This window comes from Galeopterus variegatus, unplaced genomic scaffold, assembly GCF_000696425.1.
Source record: "Galeopterus variegatus unplaced genomic scaffold, G_variegatus-3.0.2 Scaffold2185, whole genome shotgun sequence".
Classification (NCBI taxonomy): Eukaryota; Metazoa; Chordata; class Mammalia; order Dermoptera; family Cynocephalidae; genus Galeopterus; species Galeopterus variegatus.
The window spans coordinates 182,451-210,410 of record NW_007728296.1 but is presented as its reverse complement, the minus strand read 5'-3'; the positions used below and the strand labels follow the sequence as shown (position 1 = coordinate 210,410).

Genomic DNA, 27,960 nt, shown 5'->3' with positions numbered 1-27,960 from the left:
TATTTTCTTATTTTTCCTTCCTTTTTCATGTGTTTTTTTGGCGTCCAGCCAGTAAAGGGAATCCAAGCCCTGGTGTTATCAGCACCATGCTCCAACCAACTGAGCTAACTGAACACCCCTTATTTTTCCTTTTGAAAATCACAATTCCAAAAAACTCTCTAGCCAATTGGGTACAATTTGCTGGATATCGTTGGTCAGAAAAAGAAAAGTGATAGAGCCATCCAATATTAAGGTAAGAATTATAAGTCCTGGCCTGCTCTTTTGCTCTATAACCATTCAACACCCCCAAATTAAGGTTTAAACATTGCCCCTTACCAAATTGATGAAATAGATGTTCCAACAAAAAGTGTCCCATGATGAATATATATGGGAAGTGGTTAGATCCTCTATTCCAGGCTTTCTCTGAATCTTCATTATATTCATGTACACAGTGACTTTCTGTGATAGAGCTCTAGTGACAGCCTTTCCCAAACTGTTTGATCAAGAAACAACTTTGGAATAATGTTCAAGGAATACAAGTTTAAGAAATGAGGTCCTAATAAAATCATTTTGTAGCATTCCAAAAGGGATAAAGCTTGAAAGAAACAAGAAAGATTGAACTGATCCTTAAAGCTGTCTAAAATATGGAAATCATTTTTATTAAAATTTATGCTATTAATTTATAGCATGCGCTGATGCCTGCCATCAGATATAGTATGCTACTGGGAAAGAGTAATAGAAATTCAGGAAAGAGATAAAATTCAAGTGGTCATTAAATCATCTTTACTTTCAAAGCAGAGGAAATTTCACATCTGCTGAATATGTTTTCTTTGAGGTAAAAATGTGCATATGTGCTGATCGCTAGTATATTATTTTAACATCACACTGATAATTAAGCACAGATTAGGACTGAAAATCCATAGCTTCTCAGAGGACAAAGGAACCATCTAATTTGAACATTTTGTTTTATAAATGAAAATTCTACCATTTAGAATTTCTTAGTGTCTCAGATGAATAGGCCCCAACTGGTAAGGCTTCGTAAGTTAAAATTTCACTTACCTGAAAATTCTTCTCTGCTGGACTTCCTGAAGGACCCCACAAGCAGTCTCCCCCTACATGATGTGTCAGACTGAATTTGTATATTTCTGGTCAATAGTCCAACCTCAGCAGCCAAACGAATATGTCGGCCATCCTCCATGACATGGACACTTCCTGGGACAACAGGAGGTGGTGGAAAAAAAAAACCTTTAAAAACTTCTTTTGGAAATCACTAGCTGTGGACAGCAAAACTGACAAATGAAAACATTCCTTTCCCTTTGGAAGTCCTACCAACATTAAGGTCTGCTTTTCCTCAGGCATTCTCCACAAATATCAGCTGAAAAATGAAAAACCCATTTGCTTGTCTCTCTTTGGAATCAGAGTGAGAGTGTTGGAGCAAGGAATCATTTCTTCACAACAATGCTGAGTACTGGGATGGGCCATAGGAGCAGGGAAGTCAGTGCAGACCTGTCCAGTTAGTGGCGTCCCCAGCTTCCTTCCTTAAATATGTCAATAGGAGACTTAGGGTTCAGTTGTACTTTGTCTCTGGATCTCTGCCATGAGAGGGAGGAATCCCAGATCAACTGAGGCAGTGGCAGAGTGCAAACAATGATGCATAAGAGGAAAATGAAAAAGAGAAGCAGCGCCATGCAGCAGCCATGCAGCAGCAGCAGAAGCGTCCTCTCATGGTGGGTCCTCGGCCACCACCGCCTAACTCAGCTTCTATAGCAGTGGGAATGGAAGGGCCTTGCTAGTTTCTCTCACGCTCTCCATTTGCATTTCACCCTGGATCTTCCTGCAAGAATTGTTGAAGATTCCTCTTTTCTCTGTCACTTTTTAGAAAAGATATCATCCTTGGAACTATGATTTAGAAATAGCTTCAGACAGTCCTGGTGGAAACACGTATTTCCCTCTCACATATCAGAGACAAAGAGATAGGCTCTAATCTCTTTATTTCCATTGTATATTACTGATTAGCAATATCTCCCGGATTAGATTCATTTGTTAGACTGAATCAGGGAGATTATGATTATTTATCATTTATGTGCAGTACATTTTAACTGTGTATAATGTATAAAAATATTCAGGACCTTTTTACAAAAAAAAGTTTTGGAATTTTTTTTTTCTTTTTTTTTTTCAGTAGTAGTAATAGTAGTCAATACATGAAATGTACTTCATGTCAGGAAAGACATATACCTAAAGTATGGAAAATGAAGTCACTACTCACAATAACTATCATACTCTAAGGGATTGTGTGATTCAATATTCCAGGAAATGAACTGGAATCTCAGTGCCCATGAGTTTTATTCTGGCTTAGCCACAAAACTGCCCAGCGATGACCTTGAATGAGATTCTTGATTCTTCTGCTCTTAGATTTGCCATTATAAATAAAAGGCAAAAAAGCAAAACAAAGATGAAAACAAAAAAAAAAAACAACAAAAAACCCTTACATCTAAGGATCCTTTAAAAATTAGGCAATAAAATTAATGAAAGAATAGAGATAAAGCCATCTAGGGTGAGTCTAAGGCAGCAGTAAGTATTATCCTTCCTCCCTCTCTGAATAGTGATCAGGTACAAGTCCCTAGGCAGGTTGCTGAACACCTTCTTCCTGGCTTGTTCACTTCCCTTAACCAACAAATCAAAGTCTTACCAATGTGCCGGTGTTTGAGCCGTTCATGGATTCTAATGTGGTGGCCCTTGACTTCTTTCACAGTGAGGACCTCTGCTTCATGAGGCTCATAAGAAGAGGAACTAAGGACGATTTTGTCATGGGGTCGCCAATCCACTGCATCCTCTACTATAATTCTGTAACAACATAAAGGTGGCATCAAGTACACAGACTGTGCAACACAGATCACCAGAGAGAGAAGAGGAAATCCACTGTGACCAACAAATCTCAACAGGGAAACTGAAGCAGTAATAGCAAGACAGTAAAACAAAAGCCTTTTGCAAAAAGTTTAATGCTAATGGAGTCAATTTTCTAGCTTGCAAATGTATACATTATAGGGATAGCGAAAATACCCCGTGACCATGAAGTATAAGGCAAAGCAACAAGAAACAGTAAAAGTTCCAGTTTAGTACATATATGCATCTACACATGTTTTCTGCAAGAGCAATCTTTTCTCAAATTTTCTGATGGCCTGTAATGCCATTTTTGAACAATTTATCATCATGCCTAAGGCTCCTACCTTTATGGTTAGACAGATACAAGTGTGAAACCTGGAGGTGCCACTTACTAGCTGTGTGACCTTGAGAAGCCACTGAACTTTTCTCAGCTTCATATCCTCATCTGAAAAGTACAATAGTTACTATACTTTTCCTCCAACCTCCAATCTTATTGTGTGAACTAACGGGTATATATTCCTCAAGTGCTATGTTCCAAGCATTGTTCTTTCATCACATTGTAAGACAATGAGGGTTTTGTCAGTTTTTAAAACTCACATTTAGTAAAATTTCTTTCCAGTCTTTCACTGCTGCCTAGCTTTTCCTAGTGAATATGACTACTTTATTCTCCATTCACAGTCATCAACTTTAATAGCACAAGTTTATTTTAATTACTTGCCTCTTTAGCTAATGTCCAAATTTTAGCAAGCCTTGACAATAGCTTCTCCTCTACCAATAAATGTCTGTCCAGACAACAGGGTCCCCATGCAGGCATTCAACCATGTGACATATGTTGACTGAGCAACTAGTATGCATCAGACAATATAGTAGGTGCTAGATATATAACAGTAAATAAACCATATACCATCTGTATTTAAAAGATAATTTAGATTTTGGCCAGTAGACAAACTTAAAGAATCTACTCTATGGGTGAAAGAGTCACACATGTTTGGTATATAGTATTAACTCCAAAAAAAGAGACAAATAAAGCTGGTTGTTCGTGGACTAATGGTATATGTCTGTTATGAACCAAAGATTTCAATTAATTCAAGTCTGAGCACCAATGGTTAGAGAGAGACAAAGAAAGAGAGAGATTCACAGACAGGAAAAAAGACAGCTGTCAACTGATGCAATTTTTTTTTTTTTGTCCTTTTTGAGACCGGCTGCACAGCGCTCGGCCAGTGAGCGCTGTGAGCGAACCGGTCATCCCTATATAGGATCCGAACCTGCGGCGGGAGCGCTGCTGCGCTCCCAGCGCCGCAGTCTCCCGAGTGCGCCACGGGCTCGGCCCACAACTGATGCAATTTTAATGAAAATATGTAGAGTCTGAGCTCTGTTCCTGATTTACTATGACTTCCTAGGAAACTCACAGAGTATAAAAGCAACTGCTAGCTTTTGAAGGCAAGGAAACTAAGCTCCAAAATGATTAAATAACAAAAGTCAATATTAGATAACTGAATGGAACTAGAGACTGAACAAGGACAAAGGAAGACTATTGATCAACTCCAGGGTTCTTTAAATAGCCTCACCTTATGTGTCTGATTCTCAGTTCTTCACCTGCTCAATGATAATAAGAAAACAATACTCCCACATTTCAAAATAATATCATGATAATCTATATTATGAAAAGTCTATGATCTGTACAATGGAACACTATGTAGCCATTTTAAAAGCAAATTGTAGCATAGTATTGAATTACAGGGAATTTTGTTCATGATACATTGTTTTAAAAAGGCGAGATATAATATGTCCCATTTTAAAAATAAAAACCATGCATACACAGAAAATAGACAATGAGAAAGATGCATGTTAAAAAGTGAGCCCACCTATGAATAGAGGGGTATTTTTAGTGATTTTTCACTTAAATCTGAGTCTTTTAATTTAGCAGATCTTTTATTGCAGTAAAACAGAACAAACGAATAAAAAAAAAACTCTTAAAAAAATAAGGCTATGGGTATAAAATCACTCCAAAGTCAAAGAACAGCATAATTGAAATAACTCATTTCCTTAATAGATGTGGAGCAATTGAAAATTTCATACATTTCTAGTGAGTATAAAAAATAGTGCAGCCACTTTGAAAAGCAGCTTGACAGTTTCTTATTTGACCCAGCAGTCCCATTCCTTGGTATTTACTCAAGAGAAATAAAAACATATATCTATACAATGACTTACTTGTGAATAATTATAGCAACGTTATTCTGGAAATAATTCCAATGTCCATCAACTGAGTAATAAACAAAATATAGTATATCCATATATTGGAATAATAATGAAGAAAAGAAACTAACTGCTCTACACAAAACTACATGGATGAATCTCAAAAGCATTTTGCTAAGTGAAATAAACTAGGCAAAAAGGCTGCATGTTTATCTTTATAAGACATTCTCAAAAAGGCAAAACTACAGTGGTGGAGAACAGATCAGTGAATTCCAGGGGATGGATGAGGGGGAATGGGATTGACTGCAAAGGGGCATTAGGGAACTTTCTGGAATGATGAAAATATTCTATATCTTGATGGTGATGATGGCTACACAACTGTGTACATTTGTCAAAATTCATAGAAATACATACCTACAAACGGTGAATTTTACTGTTTTTAAATTATACCTCAATAAACCTGACTTAAAAAATGAAAAAAAAAATTTCCTGTATAGTCTGTATTAGTCAGATAAGCTTTTTATTATTATTACATTGTTGAATAAAGATATTCAGATAATAGGTCACCATAATTTCCTGAAAAGTTCAACTGAGATTAAAACTCATCCCATATGGAACACAGGGTAATTTTGGGGTAGTGGAACTATGCTGTACGATACTATAAAGGTAGATACATGTCATTGTACATTTGTCAAAGGTCATAGAATATACAACACCAAGAGTAAACCCTAACGTAAACTAAAAAATAATAAAACCTCATTCTTTAGCTCCCTTATATAAGCCCTCTGCCCCAGCCAAATGAATCTGCTCAGTCTCCCTCTACTTTGCTCTTTAGTCCACTCAAAAAAAAAAAAAAAAAAAAAAAAAATGCTGACTTGAGTTACTCTGGTTCAAGAAGTCTTCTATGGGAGTCTGAACACTCCACCCCCCACCCCCTTTTCTATACCACCGTATATTTGACTTAACAAACACTAATGCTTTGTGACTGATTTTGTACTCTTGTATTGTATGGCTATTCAACTTTGATACTGTCAGTTAATATTTAATGAAAATATGACTATTTAACTATATAAACTCCATAGCACCTAGCAATGTTCTAGGCAAAGCATAAAAGGAATTATTGAAATTTTTAGGCCAAACTTATTTTAAACATGAATGAACTTAATCTGATCTTTTCCATTACGGTTTCTAAAGCCTTATGGGTTCATAAAAATTTATCTCTCCTCCGTTTTATTATTGAAACATAAGTGATTATACATATCTGTGAGGTACAGTGTTGAATATCAATACCTGTGTGCAATATGTGGTACTCAAATCAGGATAATTAATATATTCAACTTTATAATTTGTAATCTTTTTTTGTGGCCCTTTGCCAATTTCTCACTAACCTCCCCTGTATACTCCTGAAGCTTTGGGATTCCATATGTCTTGAAAACCATCCACAGATGTCAAAGGAGTATGGCTCCTTCCAATCGTATGACCATATAGCAACAGTGATAACTTCAGAGAAAATTGGAGTCCCAGTATCAATAGCTTGGTTGGTTCTGCTATCAAGTATCAGTTTTTCTTAAATTCCAGTAACCACTGTTCCTAGTCCCAGTCTTCCATCATTATGGTTACCCTTCAACCATTTCAAGAAATCCTAGCTTAATGGCTATTTGAGTGAAAATCCCAGCTGTATTCCATGCCTCTGATTAACGCTAATGAGAGTCCTATAGCTCTAGGGACAAGGAAAAACTTGCTTGTTGTTCTGAATAAAACATATCTAAAACAATAAATACACAAAAAATTAAAAGATATGTTTGTATATTCTGGATATTAGTCCTTTGTCAGATGTGTATTTTGCAAATATTTTCTCCCACTCTGTTGGACCTTGAGAGAATAATATTGAGTGAAACGAGTCAGGCAGAGAAAAAGAAATTCCGCATGTTCTCACTCATTGGTGGGAGCTAAAAAAACAAACAAATTAATTCACCCACATACACACACAAAAAATACACACACACACAAAAAAAAAAAAAACCGGGGGGGGGGTGGGGTGGGGAAGAAGATATAACAACTATACTTCTATGAAGTTGTTACAACAAGCAAACGGAAAGGACATTCTTGGGGGGCAGGGGAGAGAGGGAGGAGGGAGGGAGGTGTCGGTGATGGGCCATAATAATCATATACAGTGTATATTGACAAAATAAAAATTTAACGAAAAAAAAAATTAAAATAAATAAACAAAAAAAAAAAGAAAAAAAAACACAACTCTTGTTAAACTAGAAATAGATGTGTATTTACTCAACCCAATAAAGTATAGTTACTTCAAACTGTGAAAAAAAAAAAAAAATAAAAATAAAAGATATGTTTGCAACATAATTTAACCTAAACAGAAACCATATGAGAAGAGAGAGGAAACTATGAATAATCACTATGGCAGTCTCCTTAAAGATAACTTTTTAAAATTATAAACAAAATATCAGCACAGTTTCCTTTATTTTGGCATTAATATTTGACCTAGTTGAGGGAAAATATAATACTTATTACTCAAAAACATAAGACTTACTAGTTACAAAGAACAAAGAAGAATATATCCTTACAAATTTGATTTAAAATTTTTTACAACCATGTACAAGACATTTATATATAAATTCCTACAACATAAATGAATTTATAACTAAACTGTGGGGAGATCTTAATGATTATAGCTGCATTTGACCAAGCAGGCTCAGAGTGACATTCTAAAATGTTTCACCCCCAAGGAACAGGAATAGCCACAGACATATGAACTCTACTAACACTGAGTCTATTTTTTTTTTCACTCCCAGTTTAAAATTTTTTTGTCAGTGCCATTGATATGTTATGAGCTGGCTCAGACTTCATTAGACTTTTCTGGGTATTGAAGAAACCAAGTCCTGTAATGACATTGATAATGATGGTGACAACAATAATAGCTATAGTAGATATCAATTACTTGTCGACCTGACCTCCTTTGTCCCTCATTATAGGAAATTCATCACGCCTCTTCTGAGAACTGCTCTCTTTATCCACCATTACTACTTAAGTGGTTCTAGAGAAAGCTGCAAATCAAAGTCTCACACTTAACCAAAGGGTGGGCATGGGATCCAGGGTTCATTCTTCAGAATCCTTTCCCTGAAGTTTTGAATGAAACTGAGGGAAGAGAGTAATTTTCTTCCTAGTGTTGAAGCTGGGGAAAGGTGTGAAGCTCTGAGCTTACTTTTACCCTACAGAGTGGAGAAAACCATTCTTCAGTAGAAAAATATGAAGTTAAAGCTAAAAATTCAATCTCATTTTGAGGGTGTGGGGTGCAAGGTGTAGAGGGAAGGCCTAGTACAATTTCCCAAACAGTTTAAGGGTTACTTTTATTTCTACCTTAAAGAATCCTGATTACCACAATAGCTACCCTGTCTTGAGGCTTACTTTGTGCCAGAAACTGAGCAAAGCATTTTACATACATGAACTTGCTTAACCCTCTTAACTCTTCTATTAGCAAGGTATTTTTGGTCTCATAACTGAAACAGTCAGCAATGTACAGTAATTGAGAGATAAATTTATATAACAGAACAAAAGAAAATATCTTTTCTTTAAAATATCTTGCTAAGCTAGCTATAGTTGGTAGTGTAAGAAATGAGTGTAAGTTTATAAAGTTAACATGAGACTTTTCCTCTGAAGGGTTCACACTAACATTATCCATTTAATAAATCAATTATCAAAATAAATTCAGATCTCTAATTCTGTTGGTGAAAATTTATGAAGGGGTCCAAGTGAAATATGCTTTCATCACATTATATTACAAAGGCTTATTAAACTGACTTTGAACATAAGGGAGATTGTAAAGCAATGTTTAAAGAAATAGCTTGAATAAGGTCCGTAGTTCAGTTAATCCTATATCAACTTGCTTGATTTGCTAATGTTCTATGGTTATGTAAGACATTATCATCAGGGAACCCCAATAAAGGATATATGGGAACCCTACTACTTTGGTAACTTCCTGTGTCTTACATTATTTTTAAAATTTTTTTAAAGGTTTAAAAACACAAGGATATTTATAAAATGAATACACTATGATAAGTATGCATCATTCATATAAACTCATTAAAGCATGCCTCCTCAGCACTGATACTAGGAAATTTTCTTTTTAATATTTGTAATATGTAGAACGCAAGCAATGGCATCAGACAAACCAGAGTAAAAATTCAGCCTCAGGACTTTCTAGCTTTATAAACTTTGAAAATTTACTTAAATTCTCCAGCCTCAATTTTCATGTTCATAAATGAAGATAATAATACCTAACTTACATCATTGAGAGATTTAAATGAGATAATGTATGTAAAATGCTTGGTAGAGGCTTGACATATAGCAAGCCCATATGATAAGAACTCAATAAATGGAAGCTACTTAATGACTATGGATAGTTTTAATTAATAAAATTGAGTTTCTTTCAAAATAGCCTGTAGCTCAGACTCTGAATGAGGTTTTTAACACATTCTTATAAGAAAAATCCATTCCCATGGCTCCTGCCAAATTCCAACTTGCTAACCTTTTAATTATAATTAAAATTTCTTATTGATCCCTGTTAGAAATGCCTACTTGACAAATCCTTTTGAGTATCAGAAAGGCACTTCAAATTCAACATGCCCAAATCTGAATTCACAACTTTTTCCCAAACTTCGTGCTCTTCTAATGAATGACACCACCATCCACCTACAGAAACCAGAAACCAAGAATGCACACCTCGTGTCCAAAAAGCCTTATGGATTTTAACTCCTGCCTCTAATCTGTCCTTTTCTCTCCACTGCCCCTGTAGCTCCTGATTTCAAGTTACACTATCTTTTCTTTGGACTTTCTAGTTGGCATCCCTGGATCCACTTTTCACCCCTCCAGATGTCTACATTGTGCCTAAGATTTGTTTTTAGATACATGAGTATGATTATAAGTGGTACCTCCCACCCATAACACGCCAAAATCTACAACAGCTTCACAATGCTTTTAGGGTAAAAACTAAAATTCTTGATATCATCAATAAACATGGCCCTGACTCCTAACAACTTTTTGGAACCCAGTTGTGCTTGGCCCCGGCTCTCCACATCCAACCACATGACATTCTCTCCACTCTTCCTCCCACCACAGAATCGCCTGTCTGGCCTCTGCTTCTCAATCACTTCCTATGCTCATTCCTCCTCTATCAATTTCTGAAGAGTTGGAGTGGCCCCAATATCACTTCCAAACTCCAGATTTCTTCTCTACCTAAGTCTTCTTGATTAGTGACATCATCTAGTTCCATAATGACTTCCTAGGTTATGTATCTAATTGCCTTCTATATGTCTGTCTATTTATTAGTCAGATGTATGCCTTCTTTAGTGGCTCACATATTCAAACCCTTTAAGTGATTATATTTCTAGTGCATTCATATTTTTTCTTTCTATTCCTAAAAGATCTTTACTTATACAAAATTTAGTCCTTTTATCTGTACTATTATATGTTGCAAACATTTTTTACTTCATCATTTGGCTTTATATTTTGCAACTGACATGCAGAAATATTAACTTTTTATGCTGTCGAACCTATTATTTCTTGTTGTTATGATGGTTGCCTTGCTTGTTAGGATCAGAGAATTCTTCCCTAGTTTAAATAACATAATATTTACTTAAATTTTCTTTAAATAATTCTTTGGTTTTAATTTTTTATGCTTGATTTTTAATCCATCTATAATTTATTTTAAAGTAAAGCACAAAGTGAGAATCTAATTTTATATTTTTCCAAAGCATTTACCAATTATTTCAGCACCATTTCAACTAAATTAAAATGCTAATTTATTTAAATTCTAAGTAATAATACATGCCTAGGTTTATTTCCAGGCATTCTCTTCAGTTTTGGTGCCAATAACACATTACTTTGCTCATATTAAAGGTATGTAATTCTACAAAAATAATTTCTAATGTTTGGCTATTTCCAAGTGTTTATTCTCCCAAAGAATTGAGACTTAATGAATCAGATTCTAATACATATATTTGGCATTTGATTAACATTGCATTAGATCTGACATGTTTAAAATAATAAAACTTCCAATTTATGTTATTCATTACCATTTATTCTAAATTCCTTTTATGCCTCTGAATAATGTTTTATAATTTTGTTTTTGTAGGTCCTATAATTTTTCTTTAGAGTATTTCTAGATATTTTATATTGAAGTTTTAAATAGGATTTTACATTATCATTTAAAAATGTACTGCTCACATATTAAAAAGCTATTGACTTGTGCATTTATTGAAGGTAACTGATAGTTTTTCAGATAATTCTCTAGTTTTCTAGGACAAAATGTATTTAATCCCCCAAAATGATAATTTAGATTCTTTTCAGTAGTTATATAGAATGCATTTTTCCTGCCTGAATACATTGGCTAAAATTTCAATAACAATATTTAACGATTGTTGGAATAGATAGTAATTTTTAAAGTCAGTTTTTCTATAAAATAGAAAGTTGTCTGATTGACTGAGATTCTTTACTATTTATTTTGTATTATTTAAAGCAGTAATTCTCAATGAATGGTTAAACCATTCAACTAAGAAACATTGATTTAAAGCGAGTATCTTTGTAGTCTTAAATTACTGTTTATTCCAAGAATATCCACTGAATTTTATTAAATTCATTTCTGTTTTGTACCAAATTGATCATGTTCTTACTCTTTATATCTATTTTTGAGACAAATTACATTAATGAATTATTTCATTTTGAAGCATCCTTGTTTACTTAAATGAATCACACTCAGACATGATTTGTTTTTCTTCTAATAAATTGCTGGATTCCCTTTGTTGCTGTTTTATTTAGGATTTTTAAATTCTATTTACATTGGATGTTGTCTCAGTTTTGTTTTGTTTGGGGGATATTTTTTAATAGCTGCTTTAAAAAATATTTTATGCTTGCTTGCTAAAGTTAATTGGAAAGGTTAACATATTTTACATGCTATGGAATAGGTTCAAACTAAAAAGCTTCTGCACAGCAAAAGAAACAATTAATAGAGCTAAAAGACAGCCAACAGAATGGGAGAAAATATTTGCAAAATACATATCTGACAAAGGACTAATATCCAGAATATATAAAGAACTCAAACAACTTTACAAGAAAAAACAAGCAACCCAATCAAAAAATGGGCAAAAGAGCTAAGCAGGCATTTCTCTAAAGAAGATATACAAATGGCCAACAGTCATATGAAAAAATGCTCAACATCACTCAGCATCCGGGAAATGCAAATCAAAACCACACTGAGATACCATCTCACCCCAGTTAGGATGGCCAAAATCCAAAAGACACCGAAAGATAAATGCTAGCGTGGTTGCGGAGAAAAAGGAACTCTCATACATTGTTGACCCAGCTATCCTACTGCTGGGAATATATCCAAAGGAATGGAAATCATCAAGTCGAAGGTACACTTGTTTCCCAATGTTTATTGCAGCACTCTTCACAATCGCCAAGAGCTGGAATCAGCCCAAATGTCCATCATCGGATGAGTGGATATGGAAAATGTGGTATATCTACACAATGGAATACTACTCAGCTATAAAAACGAATGAAATACTGCCATTTGCAACAACATGGATGGACCTTGAGAGAATAATATTGAGTGAAACGAGTCAGGATGAGAAAAAGAAGTACCACATGTTCTCACTTATTGGTGGGAGCTAAAAAAAATAAACAAATTAATTTACCCACAAACACACACACACACACAAAAAAAAAACCGGGGGGTGGGGGTGGGGAAGAAGATATAACTACTATACTTTTTTTTGAAGTTGTTACAACAAGCAAACGGAAAGGACATTCTTGGGGGGGAGGGGAGAGAGGGAGGAGGGCGGGAGGTGTCGGTGAAGGGCCATAATAATCATATACATTGTATATTGACAAAATAAAAATTTTTTAAAAAAAAAAAGGAATAGGTTATATAACATAGGAATTATCTGATATTTGAATAATTGAAAGAACATGTTACACTATACTTGAGCCAAATGTGTAGGATAAATCTTTGATAATTTTATTTGTTCTTTCAGTTTTATTCTTCTCTAGACAATTGTGATCATTTATACTACCGTATAACTCATTTTTTCAAAAGTTTCAAAGTGACACTATATAGATATGCATGTTTTAATCTCTTCTATACTTGTTATATTTGAATTCTCATTTCTGACTTCATATATTGGGAGTTTTTTGGTATGCTTAAATTCATTATAGTTATTTCTAAATTTATTAAAGTTAAATTAGCATCTTTTGAAAAAATATTTAACTCTATTAATTTCATACTTTCTAATTCACTTGTCTTTTTCTTGAATCAATTGATTTCATTAGACTTATTGGTTATTTTGCTTCTAGTTTCCTATGTTGGCAGCTTAGTTTTTTGTTTTGTTTTATTTTCTTATTTAATCATGGAAGCATTTACTGTGATGGCATGTTTGGCCATATCTCACATGCAGCACTCTCATTATTTCTGTTTCATAAGTACCCTGTTGGTAAAGTTTTCATGTCCTCTTTGATACAAAGTTGTTTAGAAAAGGGTTCATTTTTTTCTGTTTTAATCTTTATGTTGATTATATTGTGATCATATCTTATTATCATTAAAGTTCTAATTATAAATAGATACTATGTATTGTAGGGTAAAAAATTTGACACATAAATTGCTTTTATTATATTATTCATGTTCTTCATATTTTCTTTATCTTTTTTAACATAAGAGGTTAAGAATTGAAAGAAGTAAGTGTCTTGGATTACTATTTTTGTTTCTGTCCATTTCTCCTTAACTTTCATAGATATTTGTTTTGCATATTTCTATATTATGTTATCTGGTATAAAACTATCTGGAAAGTTAGGGTCTCACTGTACATTTAAATCTTTACTAGTATAAAGTGTAATTATTTAATCCATCTGATACTTTTATTTTGAATTTTACCTTTTTTGTTAATAATTTTGAGGCTTTTTTTCATTATGTTTTTAAGTTTCAATGATTCATCTTTATCCAATATTTAACATTTTTTTCTGAATTGGTTTTAAATTTCTTCTGATAAAAAAGTTATGATTACATTTTGAATTTTAACCTATTATTTTCCTATATAGGATCATTTTTAACAAACACTTTGTTTCTATAACTGGCATATTTATTCTTACTTTCTTAATTCTGTTTTCTTTTATATAAGGGTACTTCAAAAAGTTCTTGGAAAAATAGAATTTAAAGATAATATAAATCTTTTCATGAACTTTTTTTTGTCTTTTTTGTTGCTTTTGTTCTCTTACCATTTCATTTTCTTCTGTTTTCCTATTTTCCTATTCCTTTCTTTTTTTTTTTTTTTTTTTGAGGCAAATAAAACAGAATTCAATAAAGAGACATACCGTATTCTTGTATGGGAAAAAACAAATATTGTAAAGCTGATATTTGTTTCCAAAACAATTTAAAGGTTGAATTAAATTTGTTCAAGAACAAAAAACAAAATTGGAGGCTTATGTGGAGGACTTTAAAGGGTTCCAAGTGCCCAGCTCCCTATCTTACTATTTCTTTCATGGTTCCTTTCATTCTTTTTTCCCCTCTGGTGACCTGAAAGGTATACATCCTATTTTAAATTCTAATAAAGCAAGTTAACTCCTATTTGCTTTCTATGGTACTCTTACGTGCCATCTCCAGTTTCCTATGGCTACAGTTCCAGATTTTTATCTGAGAATTTTGAACTGTGATGATAAGCTTATGTGTCAACTTTGCTAGAATATAATACCCAGTTATTCAATCAAACACTAATCTAGGTGTTGCTGTGAAGGTACTTTGTGGATATGATTATCACAACCAGTTGACTTTAAATAAAAGTGATTAGCCTCAATAATGTGGGTGGACTTCATCAATTAGTTGGAAGGTCTTAAAAAAAAAACTGAGGTTTCCCTGGGGAAGAAGAAATTCTGCCTCAGGAATGCAACATCAGTTCCTGCTAAGGACTTTTCAATCTATTGAACTACCTTACAGATTTTAAATTTTCCAATCCACATAATTGTGTAAGCCAATCCCTTGAAACATATCTCTTTATCTGTTACATACACTATTATCTGTATAAAAATTATACAGATAATATTTAATACACTCATATATTATATATATACATAACAGTATATATTTAACTACATATATTATATTTAACAGTATATATATAACCGGTAGGATAAATACACACATACATACATGTACATAACATACTGGTAATGTATATATCATACAAATAGACCCTAACTAATAAATTGGCTTTTCAAATTTTATGTAGTGTCTTTTATAAGAACAATTATTAGAATTTATCTTGTTTTAATAACCATATTTACAGTATTATATTTAACTTATTTCAATACTTATCATCAGCCCTTTATATCATTCTTGAATTTTATTTCTATTCTTGAATTTTAAATTCAGAGAAATATCGCATGTCCTCACTCATAAGTGGGAGCTAAAAATTAAGTAAACAAATAAGAAAGAAAAGAAAGAGAGAGAGAAAGAAAAAAAGAAACAATAATAAGTTGAACTTTCAGAAGGACAGAACAGACTCTGGTTACTAGAAGTTTGAAAGAGGGAGGAGAAGGGAGGAGGGGGGTCAGCAAGAAATTGGTTAAGGGACACAAAGAATGATTACGTATTGTAAAGATGAATAAGCTAACTGTCCTGATTTGACCATAACATATTGTACACAAGTATTGATAGTTAACTCTGTACTCCACAAATATGTATACTCAATTAAATTTCAATAAGAAAATTAAAAACAATATGGAAGTTTTAGGATTTTACATTTTTTTAAATTTCTCAAAAAGTAAATAAAGTCAGTTTAATCTCTTTATTAAAAAAGGGGTTATTTGCCTTTTTTTTAGATTTCCAAAGGAAAATATATCTTTTGCTTGCTTTTACATGTGAATTGCATCTTAGCAGGGTGTGAAATTCTTTGATTATAGACTTTTTTGTGCAAACATTTATAGATCCTGCACCACTATCTTCCTACATTTAATAGAACAGAGAACTCTAAGCCTAGCAAGCTTTGCTCCCCTTTGTTTTCTTTTACTTTTTTGCTCTTTTTTCCTGCACACTCGGTCCTCCGTATCCATGGGTTTCGTATCCACGGATTCAACCAACAGTGGATGAAAAACAACAATAAAATATAACAATAAAACAATAAAAGATAATACAAATAATAATATAGTATAACAACTATTTATATAGCATTTACATTGTATTAGGTAATATAAGTAATCTAGAGATTATTTAAACTATACCATATAACCTAAAGTATAGGTTATATGCAAATACTATGACATTATATAAAGAACTGAGCATCTTGGGATTTTGGTTTCTGTAACCAATCCCCATGGATACTGAGGGATGACTGTAGTATTAGAATAATGTAACGCAGCAATCATTATTCTTGATATTGATCTGTTCAAATTAAATGTAACTACTCCCAGGTTGGCTATGAGCATTTCAGTCATAGTTTTCATTTTCTTTCTCTTGTAATTATCTTAGATTGTTATTAAAAAAGAAATATTACATATCTTTAGCTTTCCATTTTCTGATCTCTGCTTCAAGTATCTTATCTTTTATCATTTTTGTCTCCTGATCTTGTCTTCTACATGCTGGTAGATCTCCATCTGCTTGTTCTTCACATTACCTATTCAGTTTGAGGCAGTGGTGATTCTGTTTTATATTGCCTCCAATGCATTATTAAATTTCATGAGATTCTTCATATGCTTCATCTTACTCCTAATTTATTTCTATTTATTAACCAGCTATCTTTCAGCTCAAACTACTGTGTTCTCACCTAATACTTCATCTCTTATCTCATGAAATTCATATTTTTTGAGATCTCACTGAGAGCAATAAGCATGTATTATCTAAAATTTACTTCTGGAATAAAATATGTTCCTCCCTTAATTTTGCATGTTTTGTTCTCCTATTATGTTACAGAGTTTTTTTAATCCCCTGAAATCCGTTATTTTTCCACTATTCATGCTTTACAATGTTTAACCTAAAATTCAATTTCATAGTGAACAAAAAACTTCAAGGAGAAGCAAACTAAACCAAAAAAAGAAAAAAAAAAAAGTCCCTAACTTACTCTCATTCCTTACCTCTCATTTCCTGAGGCAATATCAACTCCAAGATGTGTCCAGGATTTCTTAGGATAAGCACTGTGAAGCTGAACTTTACCATAAATACCTGAAAACAAAAGGAGCAACATTTGGATAGGAAACTCCTTCAGAGGAATTAAGTCCTGACAAGTAAAACTCAATCCAGAGGTTATTGTGCAAAATATGTGATATAAAATCTATACACAAAAGTGTCTACCTTATCAGGAAAAAAATATTTAAGTGTTCTATTTTACAGTAGCTTAACTATATTTCACATGGCTACAAAAATTATTCTCTCAAAAGCTATCGAGAAATGAATGTTATGCCACATCATCATAATCTAAAAGCTGGGAAAAAAGCCACTCTAATCACCAGTTTAATTTGTAAAGAGGTACTCCCTTCCACCATTAAGTGGTTCCAAACCATTTGCAATTCTGTCAGAAGTTAACTGGTTCTGGTTTTTTATGAACACACTAGATTCTCCAAGAGCCAACTTTAATTTTATTTCCTGAGGATAGTGTTTTGGTGCTATTAGCTTTGTTTTTAGTGGTTGGACTTAATATTTTGTTTTGTTATACATATCAAGGGCGAAATCTCTAGGTCACTTGTTTCCAAATATAACTTACTTCAGACTCACAAATTAAAATCTTACCAGGGACATGCTTGATGCAGCCCAGTTTTATTCCTTCAGGTCATTCCTCTTACAAGTTTTATTGCCATTTTCTTTTTTTTTTTTCTTTTTGTCTTTTTTCGTGTCCGGCAACGGATCGCAACCCTCAGCGTCGCACCCGCACCTCGCTCAGCCAGTGAGCAGGATCCGGTCTGTATGTGGGATCCGAACCCTCGGCGGGAGCGCTGCCACACTCCCAAGCAGCGCACTGTAGCAGCAGTGCACCACCGGGCCGGCCCTTATTGCCATTTTCAACCATGTCAAGCATAATTCTTCACGTTCTAGTGGTCTAAAAATGTTTGGACCATGAATCCCAGAAGTAAAAAAAATATAAGGAACCATGTACTCCCAACATATGTATATTTATTTTATTTAGATAATTTTAGATAATACTTGTTATTTTATATAAATAAATATACATATATAAGTATATTTATGTATATTTGAATAGAAGCTCAAATATTTTCTTTCAACATCCATAATTTTTTCCATAGTCTAACTCAGAAAATAAAAAAAAGTCAGAATACAACAAAACTAAAATCAGGATTAATGGATGTGAAAAGAATCCCACTTTCAGGACATGTCCTGAAACCAATCTTTCATAATAATAGTTTTATAAATATATTTCATAAGATATATTTCATCATAATCCAAAAGAAAAAAAATTCATATTTTTTCACTGTAGGCTAAGTAAGCCAGGCAGAGAAGGATCCTGAAGTAATTTAAAGAGATTTCCAACAACAATGTTTATAACAAAAAGCAGTTCACATCCTTAAATGTGAATTATCCAGAAAATTCAATTGACCAGAAAAGCAGATTTCTTGGTCATTTTCAATCATCAAAGGTTTACTGTAAAATGACACCATTTCTTACTTGTTTCGAGGAGATTATAAAGGATTTAAAAGGATTAAAATCTGTCATTTACTTACAATACTACAAAAATTTAAGCATGCAGTGAAACAAATATTTCATTCGTTATTTCAATTTGGTATCAGAGAAAATTCCCCAAACACTAGTTTGACCATATAGCTAGGGTCTGGGATCAGGACAGGAATCTGTGTGTATCCTAACAGGAAGTTTGATCCAGTGTAATCACTTCATAGAACACAGAGGACACCATAGGCAAAAAGAGATCAAATGTTCCTATTATGACCCATCTAGTTTATAAACTCAGAAAAATGTTTTAAATCTTGAACCTCATGTTACTGAAAATATAAAATAAATAACACGCATGAAGAAACCTTTGGGAACTATAAAGCATTGTCAAAGAATTATATGACAATGGTCATATATTATAAAACTAATTTAACAAACTTCACACTGTCCGAACATTATTTTCTATTTTATTGAGTACGGAGATCTATAGAGGGAACTGTTGAGTGCCAATGAGTATTAAATTTATATCCCACAATGTTCAGAAACCTCATATAGGATGGTCCTTTCTCTTCTATATAGGATGGTCCTTTCTCTTCTACCACAACATAAAGTGACTTACTTGAAAGCATCCAACACAGTAGTACATCTAAAGGAGAATCTAATGAAATTAATATCCCACTGAGAGTAGCACATTTAAGCTATGTGATGACATAATATTTAAAAGGATAATAAAATATACTGACTGAATCATTTCAACTAAGTGAGGGAAAGGAAATAGCTAAAAGGAACCCAAAGGGAAATTGCTTCCTACAACAATCCTTCTTTATGTATAAAATTAGTAATGTCCATAAGAGAAAGTGAGAAAATAGTTGAAATCTAATAAACTTTCTCTTATTCCTTAAAACTGAGTTATTGGGGCTCTTCCATCATGGTTATACAAGGCCACTTCCAGTTTCTGTGCTCTTATGTAGACCAATTTTAAAATAGAATTTGGCATTGTGGCAATATCAAATGAAGAAACTATGAAAAGTGAATGTTTCTTAGTAATCTATAGATCCATCAGTTTTTAAAAATGTACCAGTAGTCACATAGTATTTATAGCTGATTTATAAACTCTTAGTGCAGACACTGGTGTCTGACCAGTCTCGATTTAGATCTAAGTTCTGACACTTTAAAACTGTGTGGCCTCTGCATAGTGTTCATCATCTCTGACATCTATAAAATGGATGCTGCTCACAGGAGTACTGGTAAGTAAAATAATAAATATAAGTTACCTAGAAGAGTGCTTGGAATTTAGTAGTTCTATGAATGGTAACTTTTCTTTTATTTATTTATTTGTTTGTTTATTTATTTATTTCAAATGAATGGTAACTTCTTTATCAGACACACACACACATATTTCATTTTTAATAAAAACTATATTATATTCTTACCAATCGTTCCTGGGTCAATGTGAAGTCCATCGAAACGGTCACAAAAGATTTCCTCTGAGGCTCTGAGAACAATCAGAAGCTTTTGTTCTTTTTCTAAGGGATTTTCTAAAGTACCTGTTTGCAAAGAAAAGTATATCATTCAAAGTAATTTGAAATTAAAGGAGAGATAGAGGCAAATTGTGATGTAATTTCTGAAATGCAAAGTAGATGCTATGAAGTAGACGATGGAGAAGGCCAATGGTCACAAAGAAAACAGAGTAGGAAAAAAAGTGAGATTCAGTGAACAACTTTGAGGAGCTCAGGGAGATTGGATTACACTTCAGCAAATAATCGCTCTTCTTTCTTTATTAGGGCAGAGTATATGAGCACTTTCTTGACCTACTAATATTTAACCTGGTCATGTAACTCATTTTGCCCAGTGAAATGTGGGTGGATAAGATAGTAATGCCAGTTCTCAGTTGATGCTTTAAGAGACTTGCCAAGTTTTCACCAGATCCCTTACAGTGATGTTTTCTGACATGAAAGGAGAATTCCTTAAATAGCTTCTAGTGCCTGAAATGAAGAGACATACAGAGCAGACCTGAACAGAATGCACAAGCTAAAGCCGAGTCGACCGAGTCTAACACTAATATTTGTTGTTGTAAATCACTGCGATTTAGCGTTATGAAGGTTAATTCTATGTGTCAACTTGATTAGATGAAGGAATACTGAAAAACCCGTCTTTTTAGGTGTGTCCATGCAGGTGCTTCCAGCAGAAAATAGTATGAGACCCTGAGTGGACTGGGTGGGAAAGACCCGCCCTCAATGTGGGCAGGAACCATCGAATCTGCTGGGAGCCTGGAGAGAAGAAAAAATGGAGAAAAAGGGTGAATCTCTATCGGCTGGAGCTGGGATACACTGTTCTCTCCTGTCCATAGACATCAGAGCTCGAGACTCTTCAGCTTTTGGGTGTCAGGACTTCACAAAGGACACCACTGGCTTCCAGCAGCTTCCCTGGTTTTGAGATCTTTGGACTTCGACTGAGCCACACTACTGGCATACAGTTTGTAGACAGTCTATCATGGGACTTCTCTTCACAACCACATGAGCTAATTCCCCTAATAAATTCCCTCTCATATATTTATAACACATTCTATTGTTTCTTTCCCTGTGGAGAGCCCTAACGAATATAGGGGTTATTTGTTTCACACCATGATTACAGCAAAACCTGCTGACACACTATGACAGGATGATCCTCAAATTCCTTTACATGCATTTTAGCATTTAATCCTTAAAACAAACCTGAGAAGTGAGTATGATCCTTATCCCAATTTTAAATATTCATACAGAAAGAGGCTTAGAGTTTAAGTAACTTGTCTAAATCTACCCAATTAGTAAGTAACAGAGTCTATGTGAACAAAGGCCTGTTTATGCTGAGTGTTTTATTAAACAAGTAGTAGGTTATTTTCTAACTCTAAATTCTTTTAGCAGCATAAAGAAACATAAAGACATAAGGCTATGATAGACAGCAGCTGAGAATTACTTCTGACCTTATTTTGTTGATGTAAACAGTGGGGTTTGGTTACTTTCATGTAATGGGAATTGTTTAAGGAATTTGCCCAAATAGTGTTAGTAAAGTATATATCTAAGGAAGGTTATTTTCTTTGGAAAATATATCTTAAGAGTTCAAAAAAATATTACAGAATCAGTTGTTCAAGCAGTAACTAACTGTTGAGAAGGGAGTCCCCAAACTATATACAGTCAGACCCCACAGAATGACATTTTGGTCAGTGACTAACTACATATACATAATCCCATAAGATTATAATGGCTATACCATATAGCCTAGGTGTGTAGTAGGCTGTACCATCTAGGTTTGTGTAAGTGCATTCTATGATGTTCACACAATGACGAAATTGCTTTACAATGCATTTCTCAGAAAGTCTCGCTGTAGTTAAATGATGCACGACTGTACTGGATCAAACAGGTTCACAAAAACTATCTGTATCAAATGAGACTTTTCAGTTTAGAAATTTCTGAAAACATAACCAAAAATGAAGTTTCCAAATACAGTATGAAATAACTAGTAAACTTAAAATCGCTTGGTTGTCATTTTGGTTAGTGGTCTTTCAGGCAGCACAATGTCATTCCCTCTTGCTGGACCTTTATGTATGCCTGTTTGGCCAAATGGCTCAAGGTGAGTTTGAAGCTTGCTATGTCCCTATCTGTATAGCCCAGGCTTCACATTACTGTAGAAGGGCCTGCTGAAAGCAAGACTCAGAGAGGTAAGTAAATCTGCCTAGGGTCACACAGAAGGTCAACGGGCGAGTAAGGATTAGAAGCCGCAGCCTGTGTATTTCCAGTGAGATGCTGAGGTATGCTGCTGCTCTGTGTAGGTAATGCCAATCCTCAGCTGAGAGACTAATGAATCCTCTTAGCCAAAACAAAGATGTGCTAGAGCAGAGAGAAAAGAAGCAGGGGAGGAGGAAAATGTTAAGTATATGTGTGTGGTGCAGCTCTTATCTTGCAGTTGTAAGTCTGTCCAGTAAGCCGTTTTCCAACTGTGATTTCATTTATTTCACGGAGGGTAGTTTAGAGTCTTGGGGAAAAAAATGGCCTATCACTAAACAGATACCAGAGAGAAAAAACTAGGACAGTTTTTGCCCTAGAGAAAGTATGCAGAGTCCCACAAAAAGAGTTCAGCGTTCCTCTAAAATCAGAGATTAAATCAATTATGTGATCCAAAATTGCAGCACATGTCGAGCTCTCACAGAAAATCTGGGCAAAATTAGTTAGCTTGCCATGATCTTCTGGTATCTGAAATGACCAGAGATTGGATTCTTTTCTGTGGGGAAAGAAAAAAATAGGGGATAGAGACTAAGTAAAAAGAAAGCAAGGGTAACTTAACAGAAGGAAATACATGCTATTTTAACATTAAAATGCAGTTTCTTGAATTTGTAAAAACCATGAGTGAAAAGCTTTAAAGGCTGAGATCCTCATTTTATTCCCAAATCTAGCAATCAAAGAAAGGTGAGGTGCTGTCTTCAGCGCAGTCTTTGCACCTAAATGAGAGGGGCCATCACTGAGAGAAGCTCAGGATAATGCAATTCATCCTGGTTTACCTCTGTAACGCTGTACTAAATTGTAGCAAGAGGCATATTAAACCTGGACAAATGCATATATTCATAATGGGAGGGGAAATAACTGTCATTGTGCTGCAAAGATATTCCAGATGTTTTCACATGCATGATTTTATTTAATTCTCACAACCCTATGAGGAATATTGTTGAGGCTCTCATGATGAAACTGAGGCAAAGACAGGCTAAATAACTTGTCAGGAATTACACAGCTATTAAGTGAAGTTGGGTCTTAGACTTAATAAAGGCCATCCTGGGAATAGGAATAGAAAAGAAGTAAAGGGAAGTTGATATTACTTAGCATGATGGAGGGCAAAGGAGGGGAAACAGAATATATTCCAGATGCTAAAATCACCTGGGGAGATGGAAGAAAATAAGTTCTGGTATACAAAAGATGACCCTCAGAATGATTTGGAGAATATGATACAAATGGATTCCATGAACTTCAAAAGGTAAAAAAAGGGAAAAGGACCTTTTTTATTTTATTAACTAAATCTCTTTGATGGAATCAAGTATAAACCTAGTTTACACTTAAGCCCACTCTATCAACATGACTCCCCACACCTTGGTCTAAGCCAATACATACTGAACTGTTTAACATTCCCTCAACTCTCTCTCCCCTGTACACATGAGATTTCCTAGACTTTTATATTCTTTATCTTTATCTTGCTTAACTCCTAATCATCCCTAAAAACTTGGCTCCACTGTGATTTACTTCTCAAAGCCTTCTATGATCTTGAATTAGATGCCCCCTTTAGCACATAAAGATGTCCATGCCCCTTGCTGAAGGAACTTGTCCTAAAGAGCCAGACAAAGATTAACACCCATGGTTATTATTTATTTATTATAGGAAACATTGTTAAATGCTTTGAAATAGCAAACAGTTGGCAACATCTTTGTCCATGTAGAACCCCTTCCTCTCTCCCCAGTCTTTTGATATGTTCAATAGCTGAGCCACCCAAGTCCCCAAGCATGCCATATGCTTCCTTGTCTCTGTTCCCTCTGCCTGGAACACCACCACTCTGCTTTTTTCATAGCCAACTCTTACTTATTTTCAAACTCAGCTCACCTCTTCTAGGATCCTTTTTGTCAGATAAATCTGGGTTAAGTAAACCCCTATAGACTATCACAGCATATTGTGTTTTACCTTAATACTTCTAAAACTATACTGTAAGTACCTTTTACCTGACTGGTTCTTTCTGTTGGTGAACTGAAGGAAGAAACTGTGTACTGTACTACCAGCAGAGTTTACCTGATAATATTTTATTCCAGAAATGGTAAAATAAGTAATTTTGTCCAACCCTCCTGCAGAAAACAACTTGAAATAAAAAGAAATGCCCCCTAGTCATAAAAGACTCACTTTTCCAGTTATCACAATTTTAAACATGTATGCACCTAGCATTATCACTTCAAAATACATAAAGCAAAAATTGACAGGACTACAAGGACAAAAAATTATCTATGATAACAGTGGTAAAATCAACACAACTGCTCATAGAATAAACAAAAAAGTATAGTATGGATACAATAGTTTTAAATAATACAATTAGCAAACTTGACATAATAGGCATAGATGGAAAACTAGACCCACAAACAAAGAATGCATAGTCTTTTCAAGCACGTACAAGACATTTATAAAAATTGATCATACAATGAAAATAGAGCAAGTTTAACAAATTTAAAAGGATGAAATTATATTGCACATGTTTTCTTACCATAATTCAATCTATAAAGTGAGCTATATTAAAATAAAGACTTTCCAATTATCAAAGGATACCCTTTAAGCACTGAAAAGCCAAGCCACATAATGGGAAAAGATATTTCCAATACATTTAACAAAAGGTACAGTCTAAAATATATAATTGACTTCAATAAATCAATACAAAACAGATAAGTCCCTCATTTAAAAAGGATAAGAGAACAACTATTTCACAAAACAAGATATCCTCAAATAGATCATAAATATATGCAAAATGTTCAATCTCATAAAAATAAGAGAAATGAAAATTAAAACAGTAATGAGATTTCACTACATATCCACTAAAAATGAATTTATAATGTTTAATTGAGCTGTATAGTTTTATTTTATGATATTTTCTGTACATGTGTGTCATATTTTAGAGTAAATAAAAATGTATTAAGTGATTTATGTTACAAGAATACTCCTCAATAAATTTGGATGATGAAAAGAATAATAACTGGCCAAAATTTTAGACACAACTGTATCAAAATTCTGAATATACTATTTTTTCAGGTGCTGTTCCATGAATAAAAAGCAACAGATTGTATTTTTAAACAATTTTAATTTTTCTCTTTTAACCTTGAAATTCCATAAGTATCATAACTGCACATGAAATATAGATTAAGAAGTTACCCCCAAAATAAATTTTACACATTTTTCTCCTGCCCTAAGAGATAGGTTATATGGTGATGATTTTGTAAGTTCAGCTTCTACCTAGAGCATAACTATGTTTTCTCATGTTCTGCTATAGCTGTTTTCTCCAGAGCAAAGCCTTCAGAATGTTCTTACTATCTGACCTAATCAGGCAAATATGAGGGTACTTCGAAAAGTTTATGGAAAGATTATCTTATTTTTCAATTCTATTTTTCCAGGAACTTTCTGAAGTACCTCCGTAGCACTGAACAAATTAAATTGCAGTACATATTTTATTCTGAATGTGTTACAGGAAGAAAGCAGTGAACTGAAAGACAGACCCAGACAATGTCCATTCATACAATCACAAATTAGCCCCACAGCACATTATCAGAAGCCTACTATGCAGTAGGTACTAGGGTTATAAAATGCTCTGAAGAAGTCTGTTATTTAATAGAGAAGACATTCATGAAAACACACCATTTTATAGCAATAAAATAAATGCAGTAATGACAACACGAATGAATAAAATGAATAAAAAAAATACATTGAAATCTACTGAATGAAGACAGAAATGGCTTCATAGCAAAGGTAGTCCATGAGCAGAGGCTTGAAGGATGAGTATCAAAGGTAGCTAAAATAGCTTCTAATCCTGGTCCTGTTCTTCAGTACCTATGAGGTCTCAGAACAAATCATTAATCTCTCAAGATCTCTTTTGCCCTATCATTACAATGAGAGAGATGATTCACACAATCGCAGAGGTCTGCAACATCACAGTTATAAATCTGCTGTTGGGAAATTTTCCGGAAGTTGTACAATGAGTTGCTAAACTAGAAATACATTTCAGGTCTCTGAAATTTTCATATTTATGAAAGTCCTAAGCTAATTTCTGTCTTGTTAAAGCCATACTCAAGAAACTATCAATAAGTAGCAATTTACAGCACAATGTTGTTCTTTAATGCTTTAGAAGTCAATACTGCATATCTTAAAATCCAGCCTACATCATGAAACTGAAGATGCTCACTATAAACCACTACTATTCACTACTCTCCAGCTGCAGTGGCTGCCTCTCTGCCTCATAATGATGCAAAGTACATTACTACCTGGGGACTTTCGCACTAGCTCTTCCTCCAGTTTGAAACTCCCTTGTCAAAATCTTTGCAGTTCTAGCTCCTTCTGTCTCTATGGTCTGAGGTCACATTGACTCTTCAGAAAGGTCATTATTAACTACCTAACCTATGGTGACCAACATCCTGCCTGGCCCACTCTTCAACTCATTTCCCTACTTAGTTTCCTTCAGAGCGTGTGTTGCCATCTAAATTTATCTTCCCCATTTACTTTACTATTTCATTGCCTGTTTACCCCAACAAAAGAATGCAAGAAGAAATCTGATCTGTCTTGCTAACCACTGAATATTCAAGTCCCAGGAAAAAGCTTGGCACTGAGTCCAGTGAAAGAGAAAAGGGACAAGAAGGAGCAGGAGGAAGGGACCAATCTATAAATGAAACTTTGGAAAATCACCGTATCGGAGGAAATATTTTCTCCTCAGTATCTTTTTATTTGCTGTATTTCATCATCCAAAAGAACGTTAGTTATTCATGAAAGCAATCATATAAAGGTTTGATGACATCGGTTTCAACCATGAGGTTTAATATGTTCAATAATACTTAAGACTATATTAAAGCCTCCAAAAATGAAGTTGTTAAGAATAGATAAATTGTACTGAGCTTATTAAAAGTTACTGCCTCTCAAGCAATAACTGTTACGTCTTCCTTTGTTCCACATGCAAAGTAACATTTTGTGTCAAAACTATATTTATCAGTCCTTATAAAAAACAAAAAGCCAGATTCAGATGGCCAATTTTCTTTCCTGTATCCTTTGTCCATTCTGCTGAATTTCATACTACTGACCACTCCCTCTTTCTTGTAAATTCCCTCCTTTGTTTCAAAATATTATTTTCTTGTCCTTTCATTTTGCTTCTACCTGTACAGCTGTTTCTTTGCTTTTCTCCTTCCTGATCTCAGCTTCCCCTCCTACCCTTAAAAAAGAGGCTGGTGGGCCGGCCCAGCGGCGCACTGCTACAGTGCGCCACTTGGGAGCGCAGTGGCGCTCCCATGGAGGGTTCGGATCCCACATACAGACCGGTTCCTGCTCACTGGCTGAGCGAGGTGTGGGAGCAACACCGAGGGTTGCGATCCCGTTGCCGGTCCCGGTCCGGTACGGGCGCGACACTGAGGGTTGCGATCCGTTGCCGGACACGAAAAAAACAGACAAAAAGAAAAAAAAAAAAAAAAAAAAGGC

At 34.2% G+C, this 27,960-nt stretch overlaps 1 protein-coding gene across 1 annotated transcript in view; it reads right to left on the bottom strand.

The window, feature by feature from the left end:
• The window catches only part of LOC103597076 (fibrocystin-like), a gene marked incomplete at its 3' end in the record, with an annotated part of 308,904 nt that overhangs the window by 104,471 nt on the left and 176,473 nt on the right, over positions 1 to 27,960 (bottom strand). The window contains exons 19-22 of the mRNA XM_008580875.1: positions 20,170 to 20,283; positions 17,191 to 17,278; positions 2,669 to 2,823; positions 1,039 to 1,191 (exon numbers count right to left, since the gene is read on the bottom strand). Coding sequence (XP_008579097.1) covers positions 1,039 to 1,191; positions 2,669 to 2,823; positions 17,191 to 17,278; positions 20,170 to 20,283 — 510 coding nt within the window. The remainder of the gene's footprint in view (positions 1 to 1,038; positions 1,192 to 2,668; positions 2,824 to 17,190; positions 17,279 to 20,169; positions 20,284 to 27,960) is intronic.